The 26,989-nt window shown below is 38.6% G+C and overlaps 2 protein-coding genes across 2 annotated transcripts; both read right to left on the minus strand.

Moving 5' to 3' along the window:
• Positions 1-206: 206 nt before the first annotated feature.
• LOC110467365 (mucin-1-like) lies at positions 207-1,439 on the minus strand. The gene has a single exon (XM_021524480.1). It carries the CDS (start codon positions 1,437-1,439, stop codon positions 207-209), a length of 1,233 nt encoding a protein of 410 aa, XP_021380155.1.
• A 19,854-nt stretch (positions 1,440-21,293) lies between these two features.
• LOC110467350 (N-acetyltransferase 9-like protein) lies at positions 21,294-25,562 on the minus strand. Its single transcript, XM_021524464.1, has 7 exons — positions 25,355-25,562; positions 24,644-24,753; positions 24,202-24,267; positions 23,364-23,444; positions 23,072-23,131; positions 22,729-22,823; positions 21,294-21,420 (listed from the first exon to the last, which is right to left on the minus strand). The coding sequence occupies exons 1-7, from the start codon at positions 25,429-25,431 to the stop codon at positions 21,298-21,300; spliced, it is 612 nt and encodes a 203-aa protein (XP_021380139.1). The 5' UTR covers positions 25,432-25,562; the 3' UTR covers positions 21,294-21,297.
• Positions 25,563-26,989: the final 1,427 nt, after the last annotated feature.

Consider the following 26,989-nt stretch of genomic DNA (forward strand, 5'->3'; position numbering starts at 1 on the left):
AACTGGGATTGGTGGGGCAAACGCAAACTCATAACAAAAGCAGTACTGATCAAATCCAACATAACCGGTGCAGTACTGGTCAAAATATCATAACCGGTACAGTACTGGTCAGAAATATCCTATCCGGTACAGTACTGGTCGCAAATATCATATCCGGTACAGTACTGGCCACAACTCTCGTATCCAATAATAACTGGTGACAACTCTCATATCCGGTACAATACTGACATAGTTAACATACCTGGTACTGTACTGGCAACAACTCTCATATTAGGTACAGTACTGGCCACAACTCTCATATCCGGTACAGTGCTGGTGACAAGTCTCATATCCCGTACAGTACTGGACACAACTCTCATATCTGGTGCAGTACTGGTGACAACTCTCATATCCGAAACATTACTGGTGACAACTTTCATATCATGTACAGTACTGATCGAAACTCGAATATCTGGTCCAGCACTGGACACAACTCTCATATATGGTGCAGGATTGGTCACAACTCTCATATCCGGTACATTACAGGACACAACTCTCATATATGGTGCAGGATTGGTGACAACTCTCATATCCGAAACATTACTGGTGACAACTTTCATATCATGTACAGTACTGATCGAAACTCGCATACATGGTACAGCACTGGACACAACTCTCATATATGGTGCAGGATTGGTCACAACTCTCATATCCGGTACATAACAGGACACAACTCTCGCATCTGGTACAAAACTGGACACAACTCTCATATCCGGTTCAGTACTGATCGAAACTCTAATATCCGGTACAGTACTGATCGAAATTCTCATATCCGGTACAGTACTGATCGAGACTCTAATGTCCGGTACAGTACTGATCGAAAGTCTCGTATCCGGTACAGTACTGATCGAAACTCTCATATCCGGTACAGTACTGATTGAAACTCTCATATCTGGTGCAGTACTGGCCACAACTCTCATATCAGGTACAGTACTGGACACAACTCTCACATCTGATACAGTACTGGACACAACTCTCATATCAGGTACAGTACTGGACACAACTCTCACATCTGATACAGTACTGGGCGCAACTCTCATATCCGATACATTACTGGTGACAACTTTCATAGCCGGTACAGTACTGGACACAACTCTCACATCTGGTGCAGAACTGGACACAACTCTCATGTCCGATACATTACTGGTGACAGCTCTCATATCCTGTACAGTACTGATCGAAACTCGCATATCAGGTACAGTACTGGACACAACTCTCACATCTGGTACAAAACTGGACACAACTCTCATATCCGATACATTACTGATCGAAACTCTCATATCCGGTACAGTACTGGACACAACTCTCACATCTGGTACAAAACTTGACACAACTCTCATATCCGGTACATTACAGGACACAACTCTCTCATCTGGTACAAAACTGGACACAACTCTCATATCCGGTACAGTACTGATCAAAACTCTAATATCCGGTGCAGTACTGATCTAAACTCTCATATCCGGTACATTACAGGACACAACTCTCATAGCCGGTACATTACAGGACACAACTCTCACATCTGGTACAAAACTGGACACAACTCTCATATCCGGTACAGTACCTATCGAAACTCTCATATCCGGTACAGTACTGATCGAAACTCTCATATCCGGTACAGTACTGATCGCAACTCTCATATCCGGTACAGTACTGATCGAAACTTTCATATCCGGTACAGTACTGATCGAATCTCTAATATCCGGTACAGTACTGATCGAAACTCTAATATCCGGTGCAGTACTGATCGAAACTCTCATACCCGGTGCAGTACTGATCGAAACTCTCATATCCGGTGCAGTACTGATCGAAACTCTCATATCCGGGGCAGTACTGATCGAAACTCTCATATCCGGTACAGTACTGATCGAAACTTTCATATCCGGTACAGTACTGATCGAAACTCTAATATCCGGTACAGTACTGATCGAAACTCTCATATCCGGTACAGTACTGATCGAAACTCTAATATCCGGTACAGTACTGATCGAAACTCTAATATCCAGTACAGTACTGATCGAAACTCTCATATCCGGTACAGTACTGATCGAAACTCTCATGTCCGGTACAGTACTGATCGAAACTCTCATATCCGGTACAGTACTGATCGAAACTCTCATATCTGGTGCAGTACTGATCGAAACTCGCATATCTGGTACAGTACTGATCGAAACTCTCATATTCGGTACAGTACCGGTCGAAACTCTCATATCCGGTACAGTACTGATCGAAACTCGCATATCTGGTACAGTACTGATCGAAACTCTCATATTCGGTACAGTACCGGTCGAAACTCTCATATCCGGTACAGTACTGATCGAAACACTCATATCCGGTACAGTACTGGTCGAAACTCTCATATCTGGTGCAGTACTGGTCACAACTCTCATATCAGGTACAGTACTGGACACAACTCTCATATCTGGTGTAGTACTGGACCAACTCTCATATCTGGTGCAGTACTGGACCAACTCTCATATCTGGTGAATAGTGGATATAATACAGTAAATGTCACAATTTCCATACCGACACAGTTCCACTCAGTCGCCACACCGCCACACGTATTTCCTGATCCTATCTTGAATTTTACGGGAGAACATTTTCTGAGTCTGATCGATAGTTTACGACTTCCATTGGATTACAAACAGAAGTGTATTTCGCCAGAAGATTCTGTAGCCCTATTTTCATTGCATACGAAAGGTCAAAGGATCTGCTGGCGACATGGGGTCCCACACAATATTTCTGTATCTCACGCCACACAGTATTGAGCAAGCATGCAAGGTCCAACCTTTTGATGCAAGTACAAACGGACCGTACCTAAATTATTTAAGGATCTCTGTGCCACTGCCAAAAAATGTAACAACACATTGGAAACATTTTTTTAGACATGAATATAGCGCTGATAAATTATTTTTTGAAGGAATAGCTTGCCCTGCGTGACTTCATTAAAAATATGAAAATGGAAAAAAATAAAAATAAATAGCAAAAAATCATTAAACAGTGAACTGACTGTAACATTGCAACGTTGCGTGACCAACATTCGAACCCTGGACCGCCAATCATCATTCTGTCATTCTAACAACTATCCTATCTGGTCAACGATGGAACTTGGCACAGTTGCAGTATATCAAAAGCAGAATCAAGGGGAGATAACTGTTCGAAAAAACTACAGTGGACTTCTCCAGTGTTTTGCCCGCAGTGGGACAGGGATCCCTAACACATTCACAACTATTGATCCATTGAGTTTGACAATGCTCATTTATATATTTTGTAGTATATATACAGTTCATGAATCCATTGACTTGCCAATGTTGCTCATGAATCCAATGAGTTAAACAATGCTCATCGATATACTTTGTAGTATACATACAGTTCATGAACCCGTTGACTTACCAATGTTGCTCATGAATCCAATGAGTTAAACAATGCTCATTGATATACTTTGTAGTATACATACAGTTCATGAATCCATTAACTTGCCAATGTTGCTGATGAATCCAATGAGGTTAACAATGCTCATCGATATACGATTGTAGTATACATACAGTTCATGAACCCGTTGACTTACCAATGTTGCTCATGAATCCAATGAGTTAAACAATGCTCATTGATATACTTTGTAGTATATATACAGTTCATGAATCCATTGACTTGCCAATGTTGCTGATGAATCCAATGAGTTAAACAATGCTCATCATGGTATGCTGTTAAGGATCTATTGCGTTGCAATGCAGTTCAAGGATCCATGGAGTTCGAAAATTGCATGGATCCATTTAGTCTTAGAAAATGTCCAGATACAACAACATATATTAACAATTTAAGAATTATATAAGTTACATTGTCGTTCATGGAATCATGGAGTATGACAATGCTGACCAATATACGCAGTTCAAAGATACTATAAATTTGCTCATATGCACCAATATGTGTAGTTGATGGAATCCCTGAATTTTAATCGGACGTCTTGCGATATTTTTTTCTCTCCCATCTTTCACTAAATACTCCATTCAATTCGTTCAAGATTTATCTGTCATCCCTTGGGATAGTATTTCTCTTTAACATCCTCAGAGTATGACAGGTGGCACACGGGAGAAAGCAATGCGATAACGTCAGGGGAACAAAACATTATGACGTCATAGCTTTCAACGGGAGAGGTTAATTGCAAATCAAACATGCCAGACTACTGTCAGTAGAGATGTAAGTAAAGTAATAAGATGAGAGAAATGTAACTCATTCTCTACATTGAGTGTGTTATACAGAAATCTACGACTCCCGGGGTGATAACTTGGTTGTCCAACCCTCTGCAGATCCTCGGGCGTGATAGCCAATATGTTCACCTACTCGGGTTGGCGAATTCTCTGCCGCACTCTCAAGGCTGAGGAAGATTTTATTAGTCTCTTCTCGTTTCTCTGTCGCCACCTCACTGGTAACAACCAATAACAATGATTAAAAGTGGATACCAACTTCAGCATATGTGGTAAGTATCTTCTCCGAATTTCCGATTAGTTTACCTTTGACCTCTTTGCTGACTTCACGTTTTAAAACTGTCTGTATTTTTATTGACATCAAAGATTTTAATTGCCGTTTTAGATTCCGTAAAGAAGCCCTTAGTCTTTGACGTACCGTTTGAGAATAGTAGGTTAACTGTTGGAACAGTAGTTCTTGTCATGTGTTAAAGCACATGTCATTGCCTCGTGCTCATATTTTTTATTGTAATTAACTATTTTTTACTGTAATTAACTAAGATAAAAAAATCTAAGATCGTACAATGTAGATCTAATATATGAAATGCCATAACCTAATGAGAATTCTGAAGGACCGTCTTCATATTAATTTGTGCTCTTTTAAGCGGATATAAATGCAAAATATTGAAGACCGTCCACAAAATGAAAAAGAAGAAAAATACCAATCTAATGATGATAGCAAACAAGCAAAAAACTGAAATTACGATGAAATTACTGCGCAATTTTGTGTTTTGTGCAAAATTGTTTTGTTTTTATCAGAATTGAATAAACATTAATTGACTTTGTACAATTTCGATTGAAACATATTGCATTGCCTTTAAAGCAACAGGATTTGGCACAAGTTGTACAACTTATTTAAAGCCCTTTCCCTAAAAAATAAAAACATCTGTATGTATTTACCAAAATTCAAGATGGCATATACAATATACACAACCATTTGTACATATATTATGAGAGAGAGAGAGAGAGAGAGAGAGAGAGAGAGAGAGAGAGAGAGAGAGAGAGAGAGAGAGATTTTAAATATGTATTTTTCATAATGTGGACAACCTTTTCCGACACTGATGGCAGAAGTTGACACTATACCGTTTCCTAAACATTCTGCTTGTACTATTGTCAATCACTCCCGTGCCTTGGTTGGCTATGTGCTAAAAAGTGTTGTCTGTTTTTTAAAAATTAAATTATAAGGAATAAACATTATTATGTTGGGGGTTATAGGTACGCTACCTACCGACAAAGAACTGTGTGACAAGCGGGTTCGCGGATTTATGCACCAAAATGGACACACTTGTTTCGGTATAAATCGTATAACCCCCCAAATAATCCTGGTTATTCATTTAACTCATTCACCCCTGTAGACACATTTGAACTCCTCCAGTTCAAAGGTTGGGATAGTCCTTCATGAAATTTCAGAGGTGAATGAGTTAATGTACCACTATATTGCGATCCAGATACCCATATAATCAATTGACGATTGGTCACTATGACCATTTCGAGATTTTCGGGCTAGCACTGTTGACCACAGCAAAGTCATAACCTTGTTTTTCAGAGGTCGAGATGGTGAGGTGATGGTATAGCTGCGGCTAAGCAATTTGGGGCCTTCCGTAGGTCGGTGTTTGAGGTCAGACAGGGCATGAGTAAAGAAATGTCATTATTCGTCACCTGTTTTTCTATGTTGTTTAAGCTAATCAATGTTCCTCCTATCACTGCAAAAAAAAAAAAAAAAAAATGTTACTATGCATTGCATTCCAAATTATTTCTGAAAAGAAAAGATAATATTGCGGGACTTTCATAATAAACCAAAATTAAATAAGTACATAAGATAAAATGAACCAAAATATCAACAACAATGTTCTTAGAGTATAGAAATAAACCCGAGATTCGAACCCTGGACCTCATGTCATTATACTTTAACTCTAATCAACAGAACTGGTCAATGGAAGCGATAAATCTATGTACGAAACAAACTACAGTAGTATTATCTAATGTTTTGTCTGCGAGTAGGATAGTGATCGTTATTAAACACAATATATCGCATATACTCGCGTGTGTTGATCCGAATATTTTAGACATGAACTATATATATTAGATGAAACACATTGTTTCTACGTCATCATTGGTAGGATCATAATCACGTGGAGGTCGATGATTTGTGATATAGACTCGGTGCTACTACTATATTCAGACACACCAGGTCGATATTCATGTATGACGTCAATTCAATTGTAACATCACAATGCTTTCTGCTAAATGCAGTCAATTTTTATACGTTTTATCTTTTTGAATGATTATGATGTGTAGTTATATATGACATTCACCTCGAACTCGGTTAATATCACTTTCTAAGGTTCATGAGACCACATGTTCACCTCAACAATAGTCCATTATTGATAAATATATACCTTCCGTCATTGAAATGAGTCTATCTACTAGTCTCTACCGGCTCTTAGGTAGCACTAAACATATCAGCTAGTGCGTCCATTTCGTCAGTGTTATTAAATTTTTACGAGACGTCCATACGAAAATTCTATCAAATACATGTATAAGTAATTGTCACTTTGACAGCCAATGGCGACAGTATGGATTATTTTGTCAGTTGATGATGCTATAAAATGGTTTCAACATTATTCATAGATATTTACTGCCGACAGCGAAAGATAAGAGTATCAGTGGAACTGATGTATGCTCCCCGAAAACAACTGTATTGGAAGATTTTCCTGTTGGTGAATTTTGCATTTGGTTAGATTTATGACACATTGGTAAAAATATGTTGAAGTGGGGAGTTTGGAAGAAGAAAAATAATGTTTTAACACGTTCCAAACATGTATATAAATATGTGTCTGACACATGGCATAGGCTTCAGCTATGAAATATGAAGGCATATTTTACTGATAATAAATGTACATGTATTCTACTATATGCCAGCTATAAGCACTGATAGCTATGTGTGTCTTTAAATATTTTGGTATTGTAAATTTTGTAGGAGATAGTCAAAATTCAAAGATAGTTTTTTTTTAAAATTTCATTTCATGAAAAGGTAAGAACGCATACAGACAAAAAGAATTCTCACTTTTTTAAATTCTTTATATATAAGTTATGCTCCGGACAAAGGGCAATAACTCTATTATTAAGGGCCTGCATACCCTGACTACGGTACAGTGTACATCACCTTAGTGTGACTGATGTACACACCAAGATTCATGATCCTAGATTATCTGCAGGCAAAGTTATTCTCCGGACATGACATTTAAGATAAGGACAATAACTCTGTAGTTAAGGGGTTGTGGGCCATGAATTTGGTACCGTGCACATTGCCTTAGTATGACTTATGTACATACCAAGTGAAAGTTTCATGATCCTATCTTAAATGCGGCAAAGTTATTCTCCCGACAAGAAAATTTTAGCAATGGGCAATAACTCTGTAAATAAGGGGTTGTGGGCCCTAAATTTGGTACAGTGCACATCGCCTTATGACTGATGTACACACCAAGTTTCATGATCCTACCTTAAATGCGGGCAAAGCTATACTCCGGACACTACATTTAAGCAAAGTGCAACAAAGGGCAACACTTCTGTAAATAAGGGGTTGTGGGCCTTAAAGTTGGCACAGTGCACATCGTCTTAGTACACACAAAGTTTCATGATCCTAGCTTAAAATGGGGGAAACGTTATGCTCCGGTGCTTCGGGGAGCGTAATAAGACTTGTCAGATCAACATAAATAACATGTATGACGTATTACCTCAAAAACCAAATCACACAATCCGGAAGATATAACTACACAGGTACTTTCATGGAATTACTTGCATATGTGACCACATTTGTAAACTTTGTGCATCAAAAATAAAATATGAAGCCTGTTATGTATTTGTTAAAAGTTTCTGTTAACGTGTCGTAAAAGATAATAAAATTGACCTACTTTTTCGTTTGGTTTGGAACTAGCTATAGGGAAGTAAAAACAACCAAAGAGTGGTCGGGTGGCGCAGTGGGTAGTACACTTGCCTTTCATCACGGCGGCCTGAGACCTGCCAGACCACGTGGTTTTCCTCCGGGTACTCCGGTTTTCTGTTGAAACGTATTATGCCAGGTACATGTCGTAGTTCCTCTACTCTCCGCTGGGCTACTTATGATGCCCACATGTCTGTTTTCATGTTCATCGCTTAAGCTGAATATATTTTTGCATGCTGAATGTGATTTTTGCATTGCTGTCCATTCATACATATTTAGCTGTTTTAACTTTAGAGCTAATTTTCAACGGGTCGGCACACTTTTTTTACTGTTTCAGTGCTTTTATGATTGTAGCTTCATTTTCGAAGTGCTGATACATATATAGCGTGCATGTGTTTGATTATCATTGAGTGTCGCATGTTTAATTAGAACGATGATTTTTTTTTATATAATTTCAGGTTTGCTGTCATTTCAGTTCTTGTATATGTTGTTCTTATCTTGTATCGTTATCAGTTTCTTCGTTTTTTCGTTTTTTTTTTTTTTTACTTCGTTTGTTAAAATACAAGCTCCAGAGAGCTTATTCTTGTTTAATCATATTCGACACTAAATAAAGATTTGTGTATCTGGTAACTTGTACTCTTTGAAAATGCAATATTATATATATACCATAAGTGCAATCTAGCGGAGGGAAATGGCACTAAGGCAGGGCACGGGGTGATGAGGAGCTAGCATGGACCCTCCTCCGGAATTAGAGACATTTTATACAACTTATAACATTAATCCCTTTTTCCTGCATATCCAAACAGTATTTACATGAACTATAGGACTTCATTAGCAAGTTTATACTGTAACAGTATGCAAATGTTCCCGGTTTTAGATATTTCAAGTAAATTAGAACAACAAATATCCACACGCGATTACGTAATCATACAATTTAGATTGTATAGATTAGTAAAAAACCCAGGGCAAATAGATTTCAGAACCAATATATATTATAACAACGCTTACATGTCCACACCGCGTTTAGTTCAATGAGCAACCAAGGCGAACATTTCCACTCGCTAGAATTTCCAAGTTAACAGTATGCAGAAGACTATGTGGTATTTACCTACTAGCCGGAACTACTTTTTATGGGAATCCCCTTGTCATAGCGAACTGAAAGGTTCCCGGTATTTGCAAAAAAATAGAAAAGTTTATACAATCTTTGTACCGATCTCTACCAAATACGGAAGGTTTGTGATAAAAGCAAGACCACGCAATTGTGTTTTTCTAACGAATCAGAAAGCACTCATTTATTGCGCGGACGTATATATTCACTCGTGCATATATCCGTCCGCGCAATAAACTCGTGCTTTCTGATTCGCTAGAAAAACACAAGTGTGTGGTCTTGCATATGTATGCGGTACGGAGACGAAGTTTGTTTGTTTGTGGTTAAACATCTTAGCAACTGCGAATATGAGGGTGAATTTCTTAGAGAGAAAGGGAAGAAAGTAGACAGGAAAACCTATACAAAGAGAAAATGATGCTTGTCCTCGTTTGCGCATCCACAAGCTCTACTGTACATTGACGCCAAATTATATCGTTAACTCGTTTTCCATGGTTACCATTTTCGTAGGGCGAGAAATATCTATCGGAAAACCATTCGGGAGTTTCCGCAGAATTTTGAATAGAATTCGATGGGCCTACCAACAGTATGACGGAAAGACCCGAAAAGTTACCGATTTGAAACCATCCACGTGTAATAGTTACTTGTGTTATGCTTACATGACAAAAGTATGGGTTGGTAGGTTTATATTTTTAGAAGCTGTAAAATATATTTACAAATAAACATAGAAAACCACAAAGTGCTTTTCATACACGTCCTGGAAACGTTCAAGGATTACTTTCATTGCACAGCAACACACTACAGTGTATAGTAAATATATGCTCTATACAGCACAGACACTGCGTCAGTAAGCTTTGTTTAGTGTCTGTGTGTGATCGTGGTTCGTAACTTAGCTGTTTACCAGGATGCCTGGTCAGTGACATCAACCCCGTCACGTACACTCCCCATCCCCTATGTGACTTAGAAGTAGTCTTAATCTAGTGCAATTGTCAATGATAAACGGAACGGTACATTTCTTCTTCTTCTCGTAACCATTACATGTTTCTTCACACGACTCGTTTGGTCAACCTGCTAGAAGTAGGTTAATATTTTGCCTTATCTTCTACAGAAATTGGTAATACCCTGAAGGTGTTTCATGGGTCTATTTTTTTATAATGACGTCACGCATCAATCCTTTACGCCATCATCTTTAAAATTGTGACGTTATGATTTAAGGCAATAGGTTCTCCGATCGGAAACAAAAATAATGCCTGTTCCATGAAAACATATGGTTTTCTAAATAGGAAATTGACGTTATAGGGGAAAAGGTCTCCAAACTCGTAATGATTGGTTATCATTTTATCACAATATCATCAGTTAATTTTCAAATTGTAAAAGACATTAGGTAAACATCGTGTCTTTATACATTTCAAAATAAACCAACTGGAGTTGGTTAAACAAGATAACCATACAGCCATCACACGTTGGGAAACCTTTGTATATACATATTTTTTGCCGGGTTTGCTCGTCAAATCATCTTTTGAGTTGTCGGATATGATTGAAAAAAATCACGGATAACAAGCATGTTTAATTAAGCCACTTCATTTGGATAAAATATTTAAAATAAAAATATACATAAATAAAATCATGTTCTGGACGTATCCCACGAAGCACAAATGGTCAACTAGGCTTTCGCTCTACTTATTAACGCTCCTTGTCTCAGCCATAATCATCGTAACTTTAACACTGCAGAACAACCTGTCAGTGTGAATGATCATAGATCATACGACCAGACATTTGTCAAGGACGTCGAGATGTCCAAAGTCACGATCGACCGTCGGCAAATCACGTTGCAGTATGGTTGTTTACACACCAAGAGAAAGTCACTTAATCAAAGTGAATTTATTGGAATAGTGTTTAGTGTGTAAAATTTATAATGTGTTTTGAAAATGAAGCCTTCTGCATGATCAACTTGAGAGGAAATGTCAGTACAAACCCGTTTGGCTAATCTCGGCTGTTTTTGTTAAGGACGGAATCTGCCGAGTTGTGACGAAACAGTCTGCCGAGATGTGACGAGTGTCGCTATCACTATATCTCGGTAATTTCCGTCAAAGCTCGGAAACGTGAAAACCCGAATATGACGGAACTGTTGGAGATGTAGCGATTGTTCAACCGCAAAATACACTTTTTAAAAACATATTAAAAGGTTGCAAAAAATGTATTGACGGCATTTGATTTATCAAATGCTGAGATATTTTAAGGAAATGTTGACGTCATTGTAATTACAAAAAGATCCATAAAAAGAGCACTTAATGAAATAAATAAAAAATAAAACACATCAATATGACAAGCAAAATCAAGCGCTCGATGGAAACAATAATTGTGGATCCGGTCACATATCTTGATAAAACCACAGTCTAACAAGGATATCTATCCAGAGGAAGGATGATTGTAAACACGCTATTTGTGTATCGCTGCTAGCACGATCATGACTATCTTTAACGAGGGACCGTGATGATTGACCAACAAAGATTTTTTGTAATCAATAACAATTGAAGCTGTATAAATAAATGAACAAGATGAAGTTAAACACATTTTCAAATGTATTTACGGGTACTATATATATAGTGTACAATGACGGATTCAAACGTCGAATTCATACGTCAACAAGAAAATCACTAAAACATACGAAAATACATTAACAGTTTTTCAAGAGATTGTCTTTTCAGATTAGCTAACAATTGCCCAATGTACTCGTCCATTTATTATTTCAGGGTTTTAGGAGGAAAGAAGTTACAACGATGTGCATACCGAACAATCTGATAATGGAAATTGAAAAAAAAAGTTGTTTTTTTGATAACAATACAGTCAAAAGTTTAATCAATATTGAAAAAAAACTTGGCGGTTCCGTTGACTGTATATGCCATTCTAAAGTCGTTAACAGTAACATTCACGCGACAGTTTACTTCTCCTTCAACTGACAACTTGAGGGTTTTAACGTTACAAGAAAGTTGTAACACAACAGACATCTGTGACGTAAGTATGTACTTTTGTATCATAATAGACATCTGTGGCGTAAGCATGTATTTTTGAACAACAGACATCTGTGACGTAAGCATGTACTTTTGAACAGTTTAAAGCCCGTGAACCACGCGCGTTAATGTAGTCCACACTCAATCGGGATACGTTTCAGCATCTTCTGTACAATCGGGAAACATCGACACTTTCCGTAAACGAAACATAATTTTCTCGTTTACGGAAATTGCCGACGCTTCCCGATTCTTTTTTCCATCAAATCGTGCTTTTCTCGGCAGACAAGGATTTATACTCTCTCCATTGTTTTAGCAATCGTTTTTAAACCGGAGTTAAACGGCCATTTAGTCCTAAAATGAAAGTTCTTCCTTGTGCGTTAGTGAAAATAATTATATGTTTTGTCCAAACGTTAGAAGATGCCCAGTTACAAACATTGTAAAGCGTCCATTATTCAGACGATATATAACTGGTTTTGTTTATGAAATATGTGCTTGTTTAGAAGACTACTAGTAACATGTTTTTAATCATTGGAAATTTCGTCATGAACGTTTGCAACATAAACGTTTTTATACTGAACATCACTACGTCATCGTAAACATCAGGGTACTATACAATAGCACATACAATGACTATTTTCCAGATTCACTTTCTTTTGACATTAAAGATGACATCCCCGTACGTCTATCAAAAATGTTTACATAGACTAGGATTTGATCATTTGGAAATTGCAATAAACCAAAAACGAGCAAAACCGGTAATAGCCGGTAAAAACCAGAGGCTTACCGTCATGACAGAGTATTTTTTCTGCCATTCTACATGTAATCACCAGAATTAGCTCAGAAACCACAAAAATGCGTTGCTATTTCTGCATCGCAGCAGCAAAATGTTATCGATTTCGTGACGTCACGTAGTTGCCGTCCAGCTATGACATCACGTCATGTGAAAAAAGGTGCTAAATTAATATGGAATCTCCCCACCTTTGGGGTAAGACAGATAAATCTAAGATTTTTTCTGTCTCATTCCTAGATAGGGGAAATATTATTTATCTTCCAAATTGAATAGAAGAATTAGTTTTAATTTCATGAAATGCAAACGTTTATTTAATAATTTCCAGCAGATCGGAGTTATCTTTCGTAATCTACTATTGTTGACGTGACGTCAAATAATTTTCCCTGGCCGGAAGTGCGGATATTTCTGTCTAATGGCAAAAAAAAGAAATTTCTTACACCCTTTTCTTACCCTGAACAGTACTGTGTTGTATATACACACAGGAATGAGAGAACTGACATTAAAAAAAAGTGAAGATATACGTTTTTATCAAATGAATAATTCCTCATATCTGACTGGTAAAAATGTAATAAATGTCCTGTTTGTGGACATATACATGACGTTGCTCGGGTGACACGTCCATACAAGTCAAAACAACTGTGTCCTATTGATCTCGCCCATGGACACGGGTAATCCCGACATACTCATTGATTTCTTCCTAAAACTTTCCCGAGAGACAATATGTTGGTCTTTGTTTGTCGATATTTCCGTTGTACTTTCATCTTTAAAACGGAGGACGAGGGCGCCGACCTGCAGCTGGACACGACCCCGGACAAATGGTGCCCTGCCATGACCAATCGTGTCAGGTATAATTGTATCTGTCCGGTGTTAGGGCCATCAACCGATGTTGTTCACTGCTTGTGTCAGTCACGAAACTCTCGTCAGGATCTCGTTTGGCAACTTAAACTAAAGATGTACGAGACGTCGGGTTCAATCACACTATCGTACAGTCGGAGGTTACCGGGTCAGGAGGGTAATTCTGCAAAAGTCGTGGGAGGTCAGGTATCTACTTTTAAGAGACAACGGGAAATGAGGCCAGGTCAAGTACACAGCCAGCAGGGAATGGTCACAATCAGGGGTTGGTCGTGACGCGGGGCTACGACACAGTCAATGGTGAGTCGTGACTCGGGACAACGACACAATAAGGGGCGGGTCATGACTCGGAACAACAAAATCAGAGGCGGGTTATGACTCGGGGTAACATCGCAATCATTGGCAGGTCGTGACTCGGGGTAACGACACAATCAGGAGCGGGTCATGACCCGGGGTAACATCACAATCATTGGCGGGTCGTGACTCGGGGGAACGACACAATCAGGGGCGGGGCGTGACTCGGGGGAACGACACAATCAGGCTAGGGACGGGTGGTGACTCGGGGTAACGACACAATCAGGGGCGGGTCGTGACTCGGGGAAACGACACAATCAGGCTAGGGGCGGGTCGTTACTCGGGATAATTACACAATCAGGGACGGGTCGTGACTCGGGGTAACGACACAGTCAGGCTAGGGGCGGGTCGTGACTCGGAGTAACGACACAATTAGGGGTGGGTCGTGACACGGGGTAACGATACAATCAGGCTAGGGGCGGGTCGTGACTCGGGGTATCGACACAATCAGGCTAGGGGCGGGTCGTGACTCGGGATAACGACACAATCAGGCTAGGGGCGGGTCGTAACTCGGGATAACGACACAATCAGGCTAGGGACGGGTCGTACCTCGGAGAAACGACACAATCAGGCTAGGGACGGGTCGTGACTCGGGGTAGCGACAAAAGCAGGCTAGGGGCGGGTCATGACTCGGAATAACGACACAATCAGGCTAGGGGCGGGTCGTGACTCGGGGTAACGACACAATCAGGCTAGGGACGGGTGGTGACTCGGGGTAACGACACACTCAGGGGCGGGTCATGACTCAGGGTAACGACACAATCAGGGGCGGGTCATGACTCGGGACAGCGACACAATCAGGCTAGGGGCGGGTCGTGACTCGGGACAACGACACCATCGACACAATCAGTTATTGCCGTGACTCGGAGTAACGACACAATCAGGGGCGTTCATGACCCTGGGGTAACGACACAATCAGGGGCGGGTCGTAACTCGGGGTAACGACACAATCAGGGGCGGGTCGTAACTCGGGGTAACGACACAATCAGGGGCGGGTCGTGACTCGGAATAACGACACAATCAGGCTGGGGGCGGGTCTTGACTCGGGACAAAGACACAATCGACACAATAAGTTATTGTCGTGACTCGGAGTAACGACACAATCAGGGCCGGGTCGTGACTCGGGGTAACGACACAATCAAGGGCGGGTCGTGACTCGGAGTAACGACACAATCAGGGGCGGGTCGTGACTCGGGATAACGACACAGTCAGGGGCGGTCGTGACTCGGAGTAACGACACAATCAGGGACGGGTCGTGACTCGGGGTAACGACACAATCAGGCTAGGGTCGGATCGTGACTCGGGACAACGACACAATCAGGCTAGGGGTGGGTCGTGACTCGGGGTAACGACACAATCAGGCTAGGGGCGGGTTGTGACTCGGGGTAACGACACAATCAGGCTAGGGGCGGTTTGTGACTCGGGGTAACGACACAATCAGGTATTGTCGTGACTCGGGACAACGACACAATCAGGCTAGGGGTGGGTCGTGACTCGGGACAACGACACAATCAGGCTAGGGGCGGGTCGTGACTCGGGGTAACGACACAATCAGGCTAGGGACGGGTCGTGACTCGGGGTAACGACACAATCAGGTATTGTCGTGACTCGGGACAACGACACAATGAGTTAGGGTAATGGTGGGTAACGACACAATGAGGAAGGGTCATGGTGGGTAACGACACAATGAGGAAGGGTCATGATGGGTAACGACCTAATGAGGTAGGGTTTTGAGGGTTACCGACACAATGAGTAAGGGTCATGGTGGGTAACGACACAATGAGGTAGGGTTTTGATGGATAACGACACAATGAGGAAGGGTCATGATGGGTAACGACCGAATGAGGTAGGGTTTTAAGGGGTAACGAGACAAAGAGGTAAGGTCGTGAGGGGAAACAATACAATCAGATGGGTCGTGAGGGCCAATTACACAATCAGGGGGTTGTGAGGGGCAAATTAAATAATCAATAGAGGTTGTGAGAGTTCGTGTACCTCCTTAATGAAACATATGTCTTGGGAGTATCTTAAATACCCGGGACGTATCATGATGTCATTTACACAACAGGAAAAACGTAGTATAGCCATCTATACCAGCAGAAATATGTTACGAGGGAATCTACGCCACAAGACACTGGTCGTTAAAACATCATCACAATCATCCACGTGTCTCCGTTACATAATGTACGGGCAGTAACGATACCTCTATAATAGACCAAAAAAAAGAGTTGTGAGGTCATCTCAGGGATCACTCTGTAGAAATTCATATTTCCTATACCCAGGGACAGTATATTCCTTTTCGATACTCTCACATTGAACCGTATCACCTTTCTCGCGCATGACCTTATGGGAGACGATTGTAGGTGAACGGTAATTTTTTATTTCATTTTATACATAAATGTTCCATTGATTTGTTTGTTTGTTTGATTTTGTTTAACGTCCTATTAACAGCTAAGGTCATTTAACGACGGCCTCCCCTGTGTGCAAGATGCATGCGTGTAGTGTATGTGTGTGTATTTTGGGAGGCTGCGAAATGTTCGTGTTTGTCTCCTTGTGATAGCGCGAACTGATGCCAACTTTATAGTGCTACCTCACTGAAACATACTGCCGAAGACACCCAGCAGGACGCCCCACCCGGTCACATTATACTGACAACGGGTGAACCAGTCTGAAGTAGAGAAACATGATTATTTGTTTTCCTCGGACCAAGGATGCTTCTCTGGGGCTTCCGGGGAAACGTGATTCCTTGTTTCTCATCAGAGTATCATCATGTTTTCCAAAGACGGCCCCATGTAAAATGTGCACCCGATTGACTGATGGGAAACAAAAATCATGTTTCCCTATCACAAGGGCATATGTATTTTATCATACTGACATAGAACACTAACAAAGTAGTAGCGTAAACCATGGCTACTCGGAGCCATCATAATAGTGTCATCCGGAACACATCAGTATTTACCAAAGAGGTTCCGTGAGGGTTACTCGACTGGGAAAGTTAGGCAGCGCTCTTTGTTACCATTGTTTAGGTCACCCGAGACAAAGTTTGGAATCGGAAAACCTGTTGCTCTTAAAAAGCTGATGGCATCAGAATATCTAAAAGACCATATTGAAGTGTTTTAGCAGCGTACCTCAAATCCAGATGCCATGACTAAGGCTGGTAAAGAAGCGATTGTTTGGTTGTATGGAGGAATGCCCAAGGAAAAGCTAAATATGCTCAGGTTCAGGAAACTCAGCACAAAGGTCATGACGTCAACGACACATGTACAAGTTCACACAATACTACCCACATCAGATGCTGTCAAACAATATTTTTCTATCTGAAATATGAAGTTTAATATTTGATTGTAAGTCTCAAAAATATTTATTTTGAGGTTTAGAAATTTATTGTTGGAGTTCCGGTAACGTCCAATTTTAAACTGATTGTTGTTCATTATATTGAAAAATGACAAATTTCCGCAACTCCGATTTTTGCCGATTTTTTCTGTGATATTCTACATGTATTCCCAAACAAAAAAACACCAAATTAAATTATGTTGCAATTAGTTTGAGGTTGACCTTATGTTTCCTGTAAAATGACTGGACTTTATATTGCGATCGCCTTTTGTCTGGCGTCGTCCGTCCTGCGTCCGTAAACAATTTATATTTTCGACTTCTTCTCCAAAACCCCCTGAACCAATTTCAATGAAATTTTGAAACCTTCCATGGCCAAAGGTCAACCAAAATTGTGAATTATATGGTCCCCAGCCCCCAGGGGCACGAGGGGCGGGGCCAAAAAGGGTCAAATTGACTGAAATTTCAAAAATCTTCTTCTCAAGATCCAGATATGGTTGAATCAAATACTCTTCATAGATGGAAGGGTCGTAAGGTGCTTTACCAAAATAGTGAATTTCATGACCCTGGAGTCTCACGTTTCCCCCTTGGGAGGGGGTAAACTTTACTATAGTTTTTATAGGGAAATCACATTTTGGACCAACATTTGTTTAATTTCCATTGGAATTAATTCAAACTTGGTTAGCATTATCAGTATTTGATAGATGTTTCATGATATGTACATATCAGCCCTGACTGACCCCCAGGGACTGATGGGAGGGGCCAGAAAGGGTTGAATTGACTGAAATTTCAAAAATCTTCTTCTCAAGACCAAGATATGGTAAAATCAAATACTCTTCATAGATGGAAGGGTCTTAAGGTGCTTTACCAAAATTGTGAATTTCATGACCCTGGGCTCTCACGTTTTCCTCTGAGGAGGGGGTAATCTTTACTATAGTTTAATTGTGAATTATATTGTCCCCAGCCCCCAGGAGCCTGAGGGGCGGGGCCAAAAAGGGTCAAATTGACTAAAATTTCAAAAATCTTCTTCTCAAGGTCCAGATATGGTAGAATCAAATACTCTTCATAGATGGAAAGGTCTTAAGGTGCTTTACTATAATTCAGCTGACTGACAGAATACTATTTGTACATAGTACATATACTACCCAGACCTTTCACATGCTACTTTTTGCATTACATGTAGTACAAGTTACCTTTGTTACAAAATTATTTCTTTTTCATTTGGCAACATCGATAACATCAGTTTTTACATAACGCAGGTGACCGTTAAGGCCCACGGGCCTCTTTTTTATTTTCGAAGCGAAGCCTGCCGGGTTGTAGAAAAGCTATGGCAGGCAATCCAGTCTACTGGAAAAATAGATAGCGAAAGGGAGACTCGATGTTTGTTCTCCAGTCATGTTATGTGTTCAAACCAATCAGGTATACTGTATTATAAATAAGGTAAAATGGTGATTGAAACGTACACCAAACAAGAGAGTCTCAGGCAAGAGAAAATAAGGATGGATCGTTCGACGAGGAAACAAAGGCTAAATCTGTTAAGAGTGAAGAGATCTAGAAATATTTCTAAATAAGTCTTTTATTTACATCCGTTAAAAGGTTTTTATTTATGTCTGTTGAAAAGGTTTTTATTTATGAATATAATCTATTAACAGGCAATAAGTGGGCAGACAGTATTTCTTATCTGAGTACGGTTCAAACGTACTTACATGGTCGGTCTAGCTGTCCATATTTGGATATATTGCAGACAGGGTTTATTTCATTAGATGTTAGAACCCGAACTGTCTCCATTTAACATCATCTCATTATTGAACAGCAAAAAATATGACTCAATGCCACAGTCGAGAACATATATGGAGGCTGGAACTACAATTACCAAATAGAAAGTCTCGGAATTAGGAAACAACGATGAGCGTCATCAGGTTCAACTTACCGATAAACACGATATCACGTTTTAGTTTGCTTACCGTATGCGAAACCGTGAGATAAGGATGGGACAGGAGTGGTCATTTATAATTACCACGTGGGAAGTGCTGGACACAAACAAGACATGCCACAGTACGTCAGAGCTTCAAACCCAGTTAGGTGAATCAGATTGAAGCACGTACAGAGCGAACTATCACACATAACGTTAACACAAGACACAATGCGTTGAGTGCAGCGCAATGTCATACTGCTCGCGAATAAATACTCAGAAAACCTGCTCGCGAAACTCAATGATTTAAATTTGTGACAGATTTTAATTATACGTCCGCCTTCTAGTTTCTCGCTAGACGGAATTTCCATTTAGCTCAGTGGCAGAGCGTCCGACTAGGAAGTATGGGCTCGCAGGTTCGATCCCCGGTCGAAGCACGCTTCTTCCTTTTCTGTTACAAATGTTGTCCGTGGCCCTCCTTGTGGCGACAAGGAAATATATCCTGGGTTGTTGTGTTGTTCGAGGGCGAACACATTTAAGTGGGGAGTAGTCCGACAGATTTAAATTCTACACATGAATACGGCCGCCTACTAGCTTCGCGCTAGAGGGAATTTCCCTTTAGCTCAGTGGTAGAGCGTCAGACTATAAAGTCTAGGATCGCGGGTTCGATTCTCCGTTGGATGCACACTATCTCTTACATAGTAATATGTATATACCAAAAGACCCAATGAACACACACAAAATTATAGCCGGATTTTTTTTTATCGTTAGTTACATGTAGTTGACACGACCACACATACTGTACTTAAACATCTTAATTTGGTCAAGACAGATGAGCTATAGGAATAGTTAGTGATTTAAAACGCTTAGCTCGTAATAAATTTATGGAGCTGTAACTCAATCGTTCTCATAGTGAAAAGGAAATATGTACATACACGGAGTGTACATGTATGTTTTGTGTTTAATATTGTGGGTCTGCATAATGCCATTTATCATGAATGAAGGGAAGAAGCACGATCACATTTCCAACGCACAAGATGTACGTAGTGTTCCCTATTCTCGTCTAACAAGACCTCGACTCTAACAGTGACTACTGATGCTAATTGCTTGCCTTGTATAGAGACTTACGCAGTAATCAAACTTCTGGATGAACGAGACAAAATGTTCCCTGGACTTTCAGTAAAGTAGGTTTTGCATACACATGATACACACACTGGATAACCACGGCGTATCTCGCATCTCTATTGTTGACTGGAATTGCGGTTATCAGATTCACAACAGACTATTTACTTTCCATTTTCGCTGCAATGAACAGCTCCAAAAATTGGAACGAGATCAACATCGTTTTGACGCTTTGCCCACCACCTCGAATAACGTACGTAGGACCATCGTAAGAAACACACATATAAATGACGCTAGGCTGTTCCACGAGTATAGTTTGCACTGAATATCAGGGAATATTTGTATTTAGATCAATATTAACCATACGTTTAGTCCCTTGTATAAACATCAAGACACACAAATTTCAAATCGCATTAAATGGTTCAAAAATGTTCCCTTCCGATGCTGTTATCTTTAAAAGAGTATCGTATCTTTATTTGGGTTATATTTTCGTTTAATATTGTATTGAGTCAGCATTGCTAAATAGAACTAGGCAAAACATATGTAGAATTTCTTATTTACAGTACTGTTTAAAATAGAAGTGAACAACAACTATTCATTAAGAAGATTTTAATCGGTAAGGCCCTATTTGGAAGACAGGTAGGCCTGTCTGTGGTGTGGAGGCTTGTTCTGCTACAGAATGCTTTAGAGTGACCTCCTCAAACACCTCACTTCTGGATACCTGTTATAGAGTAAACAAAAATAAACGCATAAGCAAACTATGTCTCAAGAAAGATACGTGATGCAATAATTAATGTAAGGGTTTTAATTTACTGCACACGAGTTTCTATGCGTCTAGTAATCTGTTGTTTAGGTAGAAGAATAAGTGTCGTCAACATTAAAGATAAATATCTACACACAAATATTCCATATTTAACTTAATACTATTTGGCATGCTATTATTATTATTATAATTATTACAGCACATGTTTAACTCAATCTGGATATTCTTCTCGCTCCGAGCAACGTTTAATTGATACAACAAAATATATCTCAAACATGAAAAGCTCCTAGTCAGATGAGTCTTGTAGAATTTAAATATCATTTTACTATTTTAATAACACTGTGACACAGGGTATGAAATAGATAATGTCACTCATGTGATGTGTAATGCCATGATTTAATTCCGACTGCACGGGAAAAGCTGCCAATTGGTAACATTACAACTTTAATCAGCAGGAGTTATCTCTCTTGAGTTGTAAAATGTCGATACAGGGCTATATAGCTAGCATTGATAAATTACAGGTCTAACTGTATTTTTCTTCTATCATTTTCTCAATATTCATACACGAAGACAATATGGGCTACTGGCTTTTTGCGAGTTCACAGTAACAAAAAAAGTATCATATCAAATATCATGTCTGTTAGCCAGTTGATAAGGTCTCTGCTATTTAATTCAAACAAATTGGGAACTCTTTTTCTTTAGAGATACAAGACGGAGCACATGGACTCTCTCCACCTTAAGCTACCAACACGGTTACATCCTCGCTGGACAGTTATTACATGTTAATTTAGTTGAAGGGCTTGTTTTTATCTTTGAAACTTTACCCTGCGTATACCTGACAAATCAGTCAAAATGATGTTTTTTTTATAATCAGTGATAATTTGAAGAAAAAAATCATAGAAAGTCAGAAAATTGCTTTATCACATAACATAAAATGATTATACACATTGGACATTATAAAATGCTTGTTTTGAAGTTAGGGAAATTGTCTAAATGTAATCAACAATTGATGCATAGAAAATCTGAGAATGTCTCCAATTTCGTTAGTATATGCAGATATATATATAAAGTCTATATACTATGTCTCTGGTATAAAATAGTAGGCCTATTTAACTCATTCACCCCTGACGACATATTTGAACTCTTCCAATTCAAAGGATAGAATAAGGCATTATGAAATTTCAGGGGTGAATGCATTAATATTTATTAGAGAAGAGAATGTGCGCCACCATCCATAATATAAGAGTTGTCTCTCTTGGTTCATACCTCTTTAAAACCTAGTTTGTGGAATAGCTGTATACTAGCCACATTGCTGAAGCCAATCTTTGCTGTGAACTCCTGAACCTTCAATGTTTGTACTCCTGTAAAAATTGCAACATATGCTGATCAGTTAAAAATCATAAAATGTCTGTTTAGTGACCAGTACCAGACACCAACCGTTGTTTTTATCAGTAATTACTGACGAAAGAATGTAAAATATATTTTAAGAACATCACTCTTACATGCACTTGAACTGGATGGTTTTTGAATAAATGCAATTTCAATTAAACAATACTGTATTGTATTTATTTTGTTTGCATCTTTACATATAATGATTTCACGTATTTACCATATTGCATCATACATAGCAGTGTTTCCTTTCCAAAGCCTTTCCTTCTTGCACTGGGTTCTAAAACCAAACAAATAAAACAATCACAATATGGTTTTGGAAAAGTACATATTTTTTTTTATTTTTTTTTATATCTTATAAAGTTGTATTTTTTGTGTATATTGAAAATGATCTTCATTCAGAAATTTAGAAAATGGTTGATAATCTTCATCATCTGACTAACACTGCTTTTTTTTTTCGTTTTGTGTGTTGTTTTACGGGCCATTGATAATTTTTAAGTACTACAACTTACCTGCTATCATAATCTCTATTTCTGCAGAATGCTTATTATCCTCGTCATTGAAAAACAGATTCACATCACCAACCATAGCAGCTGAAATACACAAAATCCTGAGATATTACATCTTCCTTTATTCATTTGATTATAATTAATATCTATTACAATTTGACTCTTTAATAAATACATGTAGATGAAATTTTAAAAAAATATCACCAATGTGAAGAATTTGTTTTCCTGTGTATTTCACAACACTAAATCCCAAAAAAAATTCTGAAGAGCAAGAACATTATTTTGTTATGTTGTTGGTGTTATAAAATAGAAGAACCAATTTATATTAAGCCAAATTGAGAAATATTTATAATCAATTTATAATTGAAAAATAATAAATGTGCTTCTACTTGAGGGATAGGGAGGAATAATTTGAAGTATTCCTTTTTAAAAGTTTATGTAGAGTCATCATTTCAGACTTTAACAAACAGCACTAATCTTAAAACCCATGAAGAAAGACAAGCCTATGGATTAACATGAAAGGTAGGTACAGTAGGAAGAGAGGAAACGGATATATTTGGCCTGGTCGATTCAATTTCTAGGTCAGGATAATTCATTATAATGATGGCTGACCTATTCTCGCCAAATATCTGTTCTCACTCTGGTCTGGTATGCTAAGCATACGAGCACACAAGAAAGCTTGCATTTATTTTAATTTCAATGCAAACTATACAACATACATTTGTCTCTGTAACCATAGTTTTTTACCAGTCAACATTCCTGTTTGATGAAGATAATTATATGTGCTATGGCAAGAAAAGGTCGCCAACAGTATAATCAAATGTAGCCAACAGTAACTTACAGATTTCATCTTCATCTTTTCCTGAAGGACTGTATATAGCAAGGTCAAGTATTATAAAAGTGCATTCTGTAAAAAAAATAAAAAAAATTGCATAAACGTTTTTGTATAAATTTGTTGAATAGTATAAATAAATCATGCTGTTATTTAAATCGTTCATATTTTGCTTTTCAAGGCAAAATAATACCTTTTTTTTTTCTTCGTTCTACATTTAAGAAAAAAAGAAAGATTTAAACAACCCAATGTTAAAAAAAATAAACCATATTACTTTAGTTTTAACAAAAAAAACATACGAGGATAACTAGGTATAAGCTGTACATTGTACATCTGAAACTACATATTAGCAGTAGCACCATACATCCACCCACTACCTGTCATCTACACGATGGATGTAGCATCCTAGTTTCACATTTTTATACATAATAATTAAAATTCATATATGTACTGTCTTCATCCTGTCTCCAGCTTTGCTGCATCTGGTACTCCTCCTCCAGTGATAACGGCTCTGAAGCAGTCAACTGTTGGAGCTCCTTAGATTGCATCCACTGGTGGTATCTAGGACAGATGGATCATCCGTGAATGAAAAACAATGTTAATCATTTTCAAAATCTATTTTTAAGTTGGTAGTTTGAACCTGATGTATCTTTATATGCAATATTTGTCTTGCCTTGAAAAAGAAGCAATTTGCTTAAACTGACAAGAAAATTGTCTCCTCTAAGGTTTTCATTTTAGTACTGGTTTCCATTTATTTTCAAATTCAATTTCAGTTTCTAGATTTTCATACTATTATCATGAAAATTAAAAGTTATGTTCAAATTAGTGTACAGTAATCTTTACTTACTTAATTCAGAGACACATAAAGCCAGTATATACGTCTCTGCTTGATTTATTAATGAATATATTTATTTTCACTTATTCATTTTATTTATTTATTGATTTTTACACACATCTAAAAATTATTGATGTAACAAAACATTGAACACACGTTAAACACTTTAATTCGGACAATGACAGAGCGCTTCACGAAACGATAGGAGCTAATGGAAGAAACGTTAGTAACTGCAAAGCCTTTAAACCTGTTAACATTCGCACGAGACGGAGCGTCGAAAACCAGACGGTGTCGATAAACAGCATAAATAATGCGCTGTGTACATACCTCGGAACATGATGGTTTTCATAAGGCACTAGTATAATCTTTTCACTCTTCACGACTGTGTTGGCATTAATCAACATCCTAGCGATGGATATATTGTGTTGGCATTCTATCAATGGCTGAAGGAAATTCACGTTTCCATTCCCACTGTTTATCAACCATGGTTAATTCATCGCTTTGCATGTAGTGCTTCAAATCGCCCTTAGTATAAAGCGTACTGGTGACGAAGATGCTAAAGATTTCGGTGCGTTCGTTTACCGTTAACAATATCGGTGTGCCACCGGTGCGTTCGTACATCTACTACCATTGCTTGTCCAGCGACAGATATGCGTTTTATTCTTCTTCGTGTTCCTAATACGTAATAAACAATTTCAATTCTAAATATATTAATAGGATAAGAGACCGCAATTCTTTTATGTTATATAAATAGCATTCTGTGATTGTTTCATTAAGGAACATCATATCGATCATATAACGTCGAATTATTTCACAGGGCATAAAAGTCAAGACGTTCATGTCCATATATTCCTGTAAAGATATTGACTTCTAAAGTTTGTGAACGTTATGGTTTGTAGTTGAAACAAACAATAATGTTTCCTTTCTTTTGCGCAGAATTGCATTTTTTGAAAACATATATGCCCTCTTATATATATATGTCTCGATCTTAACCTGATATTTTAGAAATATTGGGAGTATGTTTCGTACACATTTCTCGTTGATTCTACCTTTGTTTCTCGTAAAAATGCTTATCTATTACGCTGATGTCCTATGATGAATAGAGAATGTTGTACCTTGTGAAATACATTTCGTTTAACTGCTTCGCTAGGTAACGGCAATAAATAAATAATATTGTATCTTGTAAAAGATAGTTCGTTTACTGTTATGGTATAGTCAATTATCTTAACAGAACAGACATTTCAGTCAATAAGGCGTGATTATATTACGACTCTAAGTGATCACGTTCACCAGAATGCATCTATAGGCTTGTTATGCAAAAATCAATGTCACATATTATCAGTATTTTAATAAATGTTTTTTTTTTTTTAACTGATATTTGAGTCAAGGGATTATTTTACACGTTGAAAGCTGTTGTGGGATATAAAACGCAAAACTGTCTCAAATTTCCAAGTAAATATGATTTTTTTTACCTATAAAATATGATAACCAGTCACCATTCGTTAAGGAACCTCTTTGTTTGCACTGTACGCTACACCTGTATACAATGGATCCTCTATAATCCGACCACCTTCTTTCCCGGATTAAGTGTCTAGATTGTAAGATGTTCGGAGAACTGGGACAGTTTTTGTGTAAAGTAAGGCTAATATGACTATGAGGCACGGGCTAGACAGCGGGACAACGACATGGTTTATGGTGGCTTGTTATCAAGACAATTAACCAGGTTAGTGGTGACTGCATTAGTGAATGATCCAGTTAGTGTTAGTGGGGTTCCCGAACTAGCGAATTAGTGGTGACCGGATAGAGAGACAACCGGATTAATCAGAGTGTCTGGACAGTAAAACAACCGATAAAGGTGGTCAACCGGACAACTGGAGGCTGGATGGTGGATCGATCAAGTTAGTGGTGACTGGATAGTAGATCGACTGGATTAGTGGTGGCTGGATAGTAGATCGACCGGAT

Source organism: Mizuhopecten yessoensis, unplaced genomic scaffold (assembly GCF_002113885.1).
Source record: "Mizuhopecten yessoensis strain PY_sf001 unplaced genomic scaffold, ASM211388v2 scaffold11171, whole genome shotgun sequence".
Classification (NCBI taxonomy): domain Eukaryota; kingdom Metazoa; phylum Mollusca; class Bivalvia; order Pectinida; family Pectinidae; genus Mizuhopecten; species Mizuhopecten yessoensis.

Excerpts from the sequence above, each read along its gene's own strand:
- LOC110467365 (XM_021524480.1), bottom strand. The coding sequence starts at position 1,439 with ATGAGAGTTGTGTCCAGTTTTGTACCAGATGAGAGAGTTGTGTCCTGT.
- LOC110467350 (XM_021524464.1), bottom strand. The coding sequence starts at position 25,431 with ATGTTGATTAATGCCAACACAGTCGTGAAGAGTGAAAAGATTATACTA. Across the intron at positions 24,754-25,354 it reads GAAAACCATCATGTTCCGAG|ATACCACCAGTGGATGCAAT; the intron begins GTATGTACACAG and ends CATCTGTCCTAG. Across the intron at positions 23,132-23,363 it reads AATAGAGATTATGATAGCAG|AACCCAGTGCAAGAAGGAAA; the intron begins GTAAGTTGTAGT and ends GTTTGGTTTTAG.